At 39.0% G+C, this 10,769-nt stretch overlaps 1 protein-coding gene across 1 annotated transcript; it reads right to left on the reverse strand.

Annotated features, from left to right (window-relative positions):
• On the reverse strand, window positions 485–1,108 carry LOC109222284. The gene has a single exon (XM_019386656.1). It carries the CDS (start codon window positions 1,106–1,108, stop codon window positions 485–487), a length of 624 nt encoding a protein of 207 aa, XP_019242201.1.

The raw sequence follows: 10,769 nt of genomic DNA on the forward strand, positions 1-10,769 counted from the left end.
GCAGTTACAATCACACAGTTTAAGGTACTTATTAGGAGTCAAGAACTAAGCCTAGGCATCACAAAATAAGGCACTCACTGCTCCTCAAGGCACAACAAAGTCAAGAAAAGTCATCTCCCTTTAGCACCTGCACAAGACTTCACTACTCCTACCAAAAGAAAAATTAACTACACCCGGTTCAAGCAAAAACCTTGCAAAAGAACTGCGGAACAAAGAAAAACCAAGAGGGGATTGTTACACTACCTAGGAAAAACAAAATATAAACAAATTTCTAAAGTTTTTTTTTCCGACTTTAATCCCTCAAGAAGACAACCGAGGAAATCCATCATTGGGAAAAGTAAATTTCTTTTTATTTTCAATCAAAAAAAACGACTACAAACACACATATACATATATGCCTTCCCCACCCCACACTTTAAATTGTGACATGTCCCCATGACACACAAATAAAAAGCAAGAGGTAAAGGAAACTTTCTTGATTCATCTAGTCGGGGTGTGAATCGAAGTCGGGATCTCCCTTGCACGCCCGTCCCAGTGCACACATCCTTTCATCCCAAACTTTTATAGCTTCACTCTTTTCCAGTTGCTCTTTCAGGGGACCCCTATCGCCTTCCATTTTGAAGATCATCCTTTCATCCCCTACTCTGAGCATGAGCTGCATTTCTTGAATATCTAGAATTGCTTTGCCCGTAGCCAGGAATGGTCTTCCTAAAACCATAGGGATCTCCATATTCTCCTCCATATTGACCACAATGAAGTCCATCGGGAACACAAATTTGTCTACCCGAACCAGCACATCTTCCACTATACCTTCAGGTATGATTATGGTCTGATCCGCCAGCTGCAAGGACACACGTATCGGCCTGATTTCTCCAATCTCGCCCTCCAACTTTTTGTAAATAGACAAATGCATAAGATTAATAGAAGCACCTGAATCACACCGAGATTTTTGAAATTTAGTACTTCCTAAAGAGCAAGGTATAGTAAAACTCCCTGGATCTCCACATTTTTTAGGAAACTTATTTCGCAAGATGGCACTACAATGCTCCGTCATCTTGACAACCGATGTCTCTTCCACTTTCCTCTTCTTGGACAATATCTTCTTCATGAATTAAGCATAAGCTGGCATATGAGAAAGCACCTCTATGAAAGGTATATTCATATGCAACTGCTTGAACACTTCTAGAAAGTGCTCGAATTATTTGTCCAACTTCTCGCTTTATTGCTTTTGGGGAAAGGTAGAGCTGGAATATATTTGCTCTCTTCAATCTCATTATTTGTTGAATTATCATTTTTCTTCTTTTTCTGATCTCTACTCTTCCCCTTCTTCTTCAAATCCTCATCTACCATGACTTCACCTTTTTGAATGTCATCATTTTTTTGCTCTTCCATAATCTCCAACTGTCTCTCAATCGGCTCATCCTTTTGCTTTGCTATGGGATCCTCCAACTTGTGCCCACTCCTCAAAGACACTGCATTGATTGTCTCTTTTGGATTTTTTTTAGTATCAGCAAGGAGCGTTCATGGGACCCTCGCAGATAATAGAGTAGTTAGTTGCCCAACCTGTCTTTCCAGGTTTCAAAAAGAAGTGCCCAGTTCTTTGATAGCTGTAACGTGGGCATCAAGCCTCTCATCTATTTTGATAACGAAGGCCTTTATTAGATCTTCCATGCTCGACTGATTAGACTATGGAGGCTGATATTGCTACCTCTGCTGATTTTGAAAGCTTGTGGCTCTTTGTCCTTGGGGTCTAGAGTTATTTTGCTGCCATGAGTTCAGGCCACCACTTGATGAATTCCAAGAAAAACCTGGGTGCCTCTGTCCCATAGGATTGAAATTATTTCCACTCTGGTAGTTACCTCTATCAAAGCTTCCCAGAGAATTTACCACTTCATCTGAAGCTAAGACATAACACTCATACGTTGGATGACCCACATCACAAACCAATGATGTTGCGCCCTTTTTTCTCACAAAATCGGGTTTTGACACGTGACAACTCTTTTAAGGAAGGGTTTTAAAAGAGAGAGTTGCCACCTAAAGGATTAAGGTGTGTTAGGGCACCTATTTGCAAATAACTTTGTTGACCAGTTTGCATCACCAAAGATCGGGCAAGGGCTTGAAATTACCTCGAAGAGAAGGTGTTAGGCACTCTTCGAGGTCCACAACCTATTGGTCCCGGCCGAACTCAATTATATGAATTAGTCTATGTGACCAAAGCTAAGAAACAAGGAATTACTAAACGTGAATAAACAATTGAAAGAAAAAGGGGAGGGGGTCCTAAGTTTTTTAGCCTAAAGGATCACCCCGTGCGACATAAATAATGCTTCGTAACTCCCTCGAGATGGGGTGTTACTCATATTATTCAGCAGGCACAGACTATCATCTACTGCTACTCAATTACTATCTTTAAGTTGTTTACTTAAAGCGCACTAGTCAATTCTAAGTCGTGTCCTACGCGTGCACTACCCGTCCCATGCCTATGGTCCAGGAGGCATTTGGACCTCTATTTCAGGGTGGTTCTAGACTTTAACTTAGGCTGCTCAAAATGGAAAAATACTAAGCGACAGACAAAACAGTTAGGACTTTCAAGTGGAAACAAGTATAGGCTCAAGTTAGCCTCCGCATTTAGACATCAAATGCACGCCAAATTGGTTAACATTGACAGATTTTATTAATTTCAGAATCCTATAGGCAGGATATCTATGTGATATTGAATGAACAAACAAACAGTCCTGTGCAAAATCAGTTTCTTAATGCGATAAGTGGAACCTACATAGGTTTGCCTACTGATTTTAGAATAATACGATTAAGCCTATTAGCATGGTATCTAGGTGTTTTATGCGATAGTAGACAGTGGCAGGTCACAGAAATAGATCCAGAATTATTTGTTTGAATCCTATAAGCATGTTTTCTTGTGAGGGTAACAACACAGTATTTGGAAACTCGAGCACAACTGATAATTAAACAAATTCAGGCATGTAACGTGCATTCTACAATTTGGTCCAGTTTTAGATCCTATAGGCATGATCTCTACAATTTGATCCAGTTTTAGATCCTATAGGCATGATCTCTATAATTTCAACAGAATAGTTGTCGCGCCCCCTTTTTCTCGCAAAATCGGGTGTATGACATTTGGAGGGACAACTCATTCCTTTTGGGAAATGGGTTTTCATTTGAAGAGTCACCACCTAATGATTAGGGTGCATTAGAACACCCAAAGAGTTTGATTTGAATAACCAGAGATAGGGTAAGGGCTTGAAATTATTCTAAGGGGAAGGTGTTAGGCACCCTCAGAATCCACTAGTGTGGTTCCCGGCCAGACAATTATTGTGAATTTGGGTGCAATTAACATATAGGCAGATAAGTCTCAAATAAGAGGGGATTTCAACACATAATGATTTGAAAGTAGACAAAGTTTAGAAGAATAATTAAAAGAGCTGATTTTGAATAAGGAAATACAATGCTAAAAGAAAAGAAATGAAGAATAAAGGAAGGGGGTCCTAGGTTTATTAAAAATATGGATCACCCCACACAATGTCCGGTAATCACTCCTCAATGAGGGGCTACACGTGACATTATCGCGTGGTCATCATATCCATATCTACCCTTCCCACCTCGTTAAGGTATTTAAAGCGCTGGTTGGTCTCGATTACTTATTGCATGTTATTACCCGTCCCACTCATATCAGTCCCGGAGGCACTTAGGACTAGTAATCCTAAAAAGGGAGGGATATTAGGCTTATTTGAAGTTTCAAAGGTAAAAACTCTAAGGCGACATACAAAACACATATTGCATATTTTTGGGGAAAGCATATAAACAAACAATGGCTCATATATACCTCCTTAAACAAAGAAAGCATCTAATTAGCATGACTTGCACATACTTTTTTAGGTCTGATTAAAAATACCAAAGACGAGGGAGTTTAAATATTGAGGCAGATTGGTTTATTACATAACACAGATAAGAAGCCCGAATCAGGCCTGCCTGCTGGTTGTAATGATTAATAGAAACATATTCAATTTACAGTTATTACTCTAAGGCTTGCCTAAGTGTTTAGACGGGGTCTTATAGGCATGATATCTACTGATTTTAGAGGGTGATGAGATAGTAAGGCTCGAAATGAATTGTTTGAAGTCCTATATGCATACTTGTTAAACCTGTTAAGCGAGGGACTTAGATTATTAAAAGAGATGCAGAGTGTACAAAAATTAAATAAGTTGGTTACATGTTCTGCAGGTTATAGCATCTACTATTACTGATTTTATATCTAACATTGACTGTGAATGAAAACGAATCAGAATTGCTCGAGTGTCCCTATAGGCATGATTTCTATGCATTACTGATTTTTAGATGTGGTATCTAAGTGCAGAAACCTTATAGACATGGTATCTAAGTGCAGAAACTTGTTTTAAACCTCATAGACATGGTATCTAATTGCAGAAACTTGTTTTAAACCTAATAGACATGGTATCTAAATGCAGAAACTTGCTTTAAACCTTATAGACATGGTATCTAAATGCACAAACTTGTTTTAAACCTTATAGACATGGTATCTAATGCAGTTTGAATTATGCAGAATTAAAATATTCCTATAGGCATGGCTTCTAGGTGAAGTTTGAATATGCAGAAGTTAAAACACCCTATAGGCATGGTTTCTAGGTAAAATTTGAATACGCAGAAGTTAAAACACCCTATAGGCATGGTTTCTAGGTGAAGTTTGAATATGCAGAAATTCAAACACCCTATAGGCATGATTTCTACCCTTGCATGCATAGTTACCCACCCTTTTTCACTAGTTAGCCCCAAATGTTTATTACAACTTATTACAAACCAGAATAATAAATTACATCAAAAAAGTACAAAGAAAATTACAACCAGAGGAAGCTTGATTCTTGACTTCCTCTTTGAGTTATGAGATAGACCAACTCAAAGACCATTGATCCAAAGCCTTTCTCCAATTTGAGTGTGTCAGAGTTCCCTAAGAGCCTCAATGGGACTCCGGGCAATGCTCACACCCAAATTGCATCACCAGAATAGGGACAAGTGTAGTGTGGAAGTGCCAGCCCTCAAGTGTCCTAGTTCAGAGGGAGCTCATGGGTCCCAAGGCAAGGCTCACAAGAGGGGGCAGAACTTAAGTCTAAGAGAGAGTGCAACTGAAGAAACAGAGTTCTGAGGGAATAAAGGAAAGGGAAAGAGGTGCTGGGAAACAACCATAAACAAATTGATAATTTCATACAAAAGGGGTTCAGGGGTTGGGAAATTGCAAAGAGCCCATGTACCTAGGCAAGGGTCAGCTTTGGGCATGCACAACAATAGGAGATGCTGGCATGCCCATAAGCCCACTAGAACACACAATACTAGAGATTACATAGAGGTTATGATCCCAGGGGAATCAAGTTTGAGTCATGGACAGCAATGCTCAATACTGTCATGCCTCAAACAAACCATCAATATCAAACACATTGGGGTAGGGGTTTAGGATACTACATATATTCAGAATAGGAAGAAAGAATTTACAGCATGCTAGAACAAAGTACTGAATTAAACACAAGTAGAAGGCAGACAAGAAGGCAAAAGTATTAAGTGAACATGTTGTTGTGATGCTAAAATTTTAATCAGAACATACCAGTTCAAATAAGCAAAATATAGTAAAGGCAAGGTAGCAGGATTTTGAAATTAGCTTTGGCTTTCAGCCAGCTAAATAGGTCACAGTAGAAGTAGTAAAGCAGGAGAGAATATTTTGAGTGTAAGTGATTTTAGAACTCAGAGTGTTCGTCTGTGTGCTAATGAAAGAGCAAGGTATTTATAGTTTGAAAACAGGTAGAAAATAAGGCAAGAATCATAGTTTAGCAGTAATTATGGAACTATGTAGTAATTAAAAATCAAATCAGTATCAAAGACTTCCTTTAATTAAGGAGTTAAAATTAAACGGTAATGGGCAGAAAATATTTAAGGAATGAAATCAAGTAGAGCATCATGTGCAGAATAGACAATTAGGGGTAAGTAAATAGAGGTTTCATTAAGGGAATAACTAATGAAGAATCTTTGAAATACTCGGTTAACCAAATAAGTTAAGAAACACAATAAATTTGCAGAATATGGAGACAATCAGCACATAGTAAATCAAGGAGTCAGGGATTTGAAATTACTGATTTGGAGAGAATAACATGGGTTCCCATGAATAAACCAAGCTAAGAACAGGAGAATCGAAAGTCTAAAGGGAAGTTTTCAAATCACTCCAAGAAACAGGGAAATCAGTAAAACAAGGAAAGAATCAATTTGTTGGCCCAAGTTCAGGTGAAGTTTTGAAGAAAGACAAATGAACTCAGTCATGGACCAGGTCCATCATGTGAGGCACAGTATCTATCAACCAAGACATGTGAGATACACGTGAAGGAGATAAGTCTCAGTGATCAGGCAGCAATATCTCCTGAACTAATCGAAAAGGTTGCATATTGGATGAGGAGAGAAAGTCTTCTCATGGGAAGAGGACACAATCCGGGTAAAGGATAGGGTTGGAGTTTGTATTGTTCAAGGACTCAACTTCGATGGAAGATCAGCAATTGAGTCTCAATCAAACTCTGATTACTAACTCATTAAATAACAATGATTGTTCTCTTTTACAGGGATTGCACAAATGCAGAAGTTAAACTAAATTGAGAGCAAAAGAGCGAGGCAATTTTGCAAGCAATTTATGTGAGATTCAAGTGTGCATTCCTGAAGCTACTTGGACAAGATAGAAGAACCAATTCCATTGTGTCTTTCTTTTATTTTAGTTCAATTGTAGTGGGTGTTTTAAAGTTGTACCTTTCCAGCTTTCATAGAAGCAATTGTATTAGGTACTTTGAGTATTCAAGTTAGAGTTAACTTGAAGGTGTCGCAACAGTTGAGGCTGTGTGCTACACTGGGATTAGAGTTTAATCCTTAGGTTTACAAAGAGTTTTGTAAATGTTGTTTTGGCTCAGTGATTTTAGTGGAAGTTTGGGAAAATCCTACTAAGTAGTAGGTCGTGGTTTTTTTCACCCTTTGATCCAGGTTTTTTCCACGTAAAAATCTTTGTGTTCTTTATTTTATGCACTCTTAATTCCGCAAATAGTAGTAGTAAGTACATCTAGAAGAACCAGGTTCTTCTAAAGCGAAAATTGGGTAACACACATATCGCCCCCTCCCCTCTTGTGTGGTATTAACGTTAAGAACATCAATTAGTATCAGAGCGGGTTATACTTGAAGAGGCTAACACCTTAGGAGAAGATCAACATGAGTGCACCACCTGGGAACTGGGAAGGGCAATCCACTGCTAGGCCTCCACTTTTCAATGGTCAGTACTATTCTTGGTGGAAGAACAGGATGAGAGATCACATCATAGGGGAAGACTATGAAGTCTGGGACATAGTCACTGATGGTCCCCTAGCAACCACAAAGAAGAATGATGAAGGAGTTGATGTGCCAAAGACAAGGGCTGACTACACTGCTGAAGACCTGAGGAAGTGGGAGAAAAATGCTAAAGCCAAGAAATGGCTTGTGTGTGGACTAGGTCCTGATGAGTACAGCAGAATTCAAAGTTGTACCACTGCTAAGGAAATCTGGGACACCTTGCAAGTGGCTCATGAAGGAACACCTCAAGTAAAGAGGTCAAGAGGAACACTGTTGTATTCTCAATATGAGAACTTTACTATGACGGAAGGAGAAACAATTCAAGAAATGTATACTAGGTTCACTACACTGACAAATGAACTTAAATCTCTTGGAAGGACTATTCTTGAAGAAGACAAGGTTGAGAAAATTCTGACAAGGGTTTTGCCAGTCACATGGGAAAGCAAAATCACTGCCATTCAGGAATCCAAGAATATTGCTACTCTCAGACTGGATGAACTGATTGGAAATCTTACTGCTTATGAAATGAGAAGGCAAACCATGAAAATGGATACACCCAAGAAGGAGAGAAGCTTAGCTCTCAAAATTGCTGAAGGTTCAGATCTGGAAGATGATGAGATGCCTATGATCACTAGAGATTTCAAAAAGTACCTGATGAGAGGAAAGGGTTCTTCAAGAGGTACAACCTTCAACAAGACAAGATCTCTTGAGAAACAGGCCAATGAGGGTTACTACAAGTATGGTAAGACTGATCACATGATCAAGAACTGTCCTCAATGGGAAATTGATTGGAAGAAAGAAAGGGCTGAACGAAGGAACAGGTTCGACCAAAAGGGAACAAAGGTTCAACCAAGGCTATGGTTGCTGCTTGGGGAGAAACCTCAGATGAAGACTCAGAAGATGAAGCTGAAGAAGAGAAAGCACTGATGGCCATCGGAGAATCAGATAATGAACAAGAGGTAAGTATTCTTCATCTCAAAGACAAGATTAAATTTTTGTCTAAAGAAAGGTTGGCTGAGCCATTACTAGACTTCATTGATGAGTCTGAGATAATTAACAATGAGAAGGAAAATCTGTCTAGGGAATGTGTGATCCTAAAAGCAAAATGCAAAAGTCTAGAGTCTAGGGCTAATGAGAGTGACAACACAAATGCTGAGTTGAAGAACCAGGTTCTTGAACTTGATAACAGTGTCCTAGAACTTAGGTCTGAAAACATAAAATTGAAACTAGGAACTGGAAAGAAGAAAGCTGATCACGCATATCTCACTCTAGAGGAAAATCTAGGAAAAATGAAGGATGAATTGTATAAAAAGGATGAACTAATCAAAGTCCTAAAAGAAGATCTAGGAAAGGTGAAACATGAATTAGACAGAACTTGCAAATGGAACAAGGCCTCTGATGCACTCTCTTGGTTGCAAGAGCATCACAGTAGCAACAAAAGAGGACTTGGCTATGGGACTCAAGCACCAAAATGGGACCCTAAAAGCAAGTACCTCACACTTCCTGAGAATAAAATATGCACACACTATGGCAAGACTGGCTATTACAAAAATGAATGTAATGCAAAAGTAAAGGCCAGTCAAAAGAACAAAGCCTTTGTTCAAGAGAAAAGTAAGCTGCCTGGATGGGCAAGAAGGAATTTGATTCATCCTTTTGCCTATAGAAAGGGACCCAAATTAGTTTGGGTTCCTAAGACTAACCCCTGATTTCTTTTGTAGGTCCAAGTGAAAGGATGCAGCCAAATATGGTATATGGATAGTGGTTGCTCAAAACATATGATTGGGAACAAGGACCAGTTCCTTTCACTTGAGAACTTAAAAGGAGGTAATGTCTCATTTGGTAATGGAAAGAAAGGTGAGATCATTGGGATTGGAAAGGTAGGAAAGACAGATTCTCATTCCATAGAAAATGTCTACCTGATAGATGGCTTGAAATATAGCCTAATAAGTGTGTCACAATTGTGTGACAGAGGTAACCTTGTGGCTTTTACCTCCACCAAATGCTTTGTGATTAACCTTACCACTAACAAGATTGTTTTGCAGGGAAAAAGAGTTAACAATATTTACATTGTAGATTTGTCCACTCTTTCAGAAAATGAACTCACTTGTTTAAGTGTGTTGGTTAATGATCCCCTCCTGTGGCACAAAAGACTTTGTCATGCAAGTCTAAATCAGCTTAACAAATTAGTCTCTAAAGACTTGGTGATAGGGTTACCTAATATCAAGTTCAAGGAAGACAAAGTTTGTGAGGCATGTGCAAGGGGGAAGCAGGTAAGGTCATCCTTCAAAAGCAAGAAAATGGTAAGTACAACCAAGTCGTTGGAACTGGTCCATATGGATCTATGTGGTCCAATGAGAACCATGAGCAGAGGTGGAAAGAAATATGTAATGGTGTTAGTTGATGATTATTNGGGGAAGACGAGGTAAGAGTCATCCTTCAAAAGACAAGAAAATAGGAAGTTACGAACAAGTCGTTGGAACTGGTCCATATGGATCTAGTGTGGTCCAATGAGAACCATGAGCAGAGGTGGAAAGATATATGTAATGGTGCTTGTTGATGATTATTCTAGATTTACCTGGGTTCTATTTCTAACCTCCAAAGATGAAGCATTTGATATGTTCACTGCATTGTTAGAAAACTACAGAAACAATTAGGAAATAAACTTAGCATCCACTTAGGTCTGATCATGGAACTGAATTTGTAAAATTACCTAACGTTTAGTCTAAATTACTGTGATGAAAATGGTATGGATCATAATTTCTCTGCCCCTAGAACCCCTCAACAAAATGGAGTAGTTGAAAGGAAGAATAGAACTCTTGAGCACATGGCTAGAACCATGCTGCTTTCTAGTAAATTTCCTCACAACTTTTGGGCAGAGGCTGTAAACACTGCATGTTACATAATCAATAGATGCATGACCAGACCTCTGGTAGAGAAGACTCCCTATGAGTTACTTAAAGGGAGAAAACCAAACATATCCCATCTTAGGGCATTTGGTTGCAAGTGCTATGTGCACAATAATGGAAAAGATTCCCTAGGTAAGTTTGATCCCAGAAGTGATGAGGGAGTATTCTTGGGATATTCTTCACATAGCAAAGCATATAAAGTGTTTAACAAAAGAACTTTGTGTGTAGAAGAAAGTGTGCATGCAGTATTTGATGAAACTAACATTCTTTCTGAGAGACAGGAACATGAAGATGAAGCCATCGGATTGGTAAAGGACTTGACTGAAGCATCAGCTCAGGTCAAAGTGGCACCAACAGAAGGAACATGTGATGGAACAGGTTCTTCTATACAGGGCAACCTGACAGGGGGAACTAATCAAAAAGGAATTGAAATAAATTCTTTGAAAGGAACCTGTTCATGATCCTGTTCCTCAGTAAATGGCAGAAACA

Source organism: Nicotiana attenuata, chromosome 2, assembly GCF_001879085.1.
Source record: "Nicotiana attenuata strain UT chromosome 2, NIATTr2, whole genome shotgun sequence".
NCBI lineage: Eukaryota > Viridiplantae > Streptophyta > Magnoliopsida > Solanales > Solanaceae > Nicotiana > Nicotiana attenuata.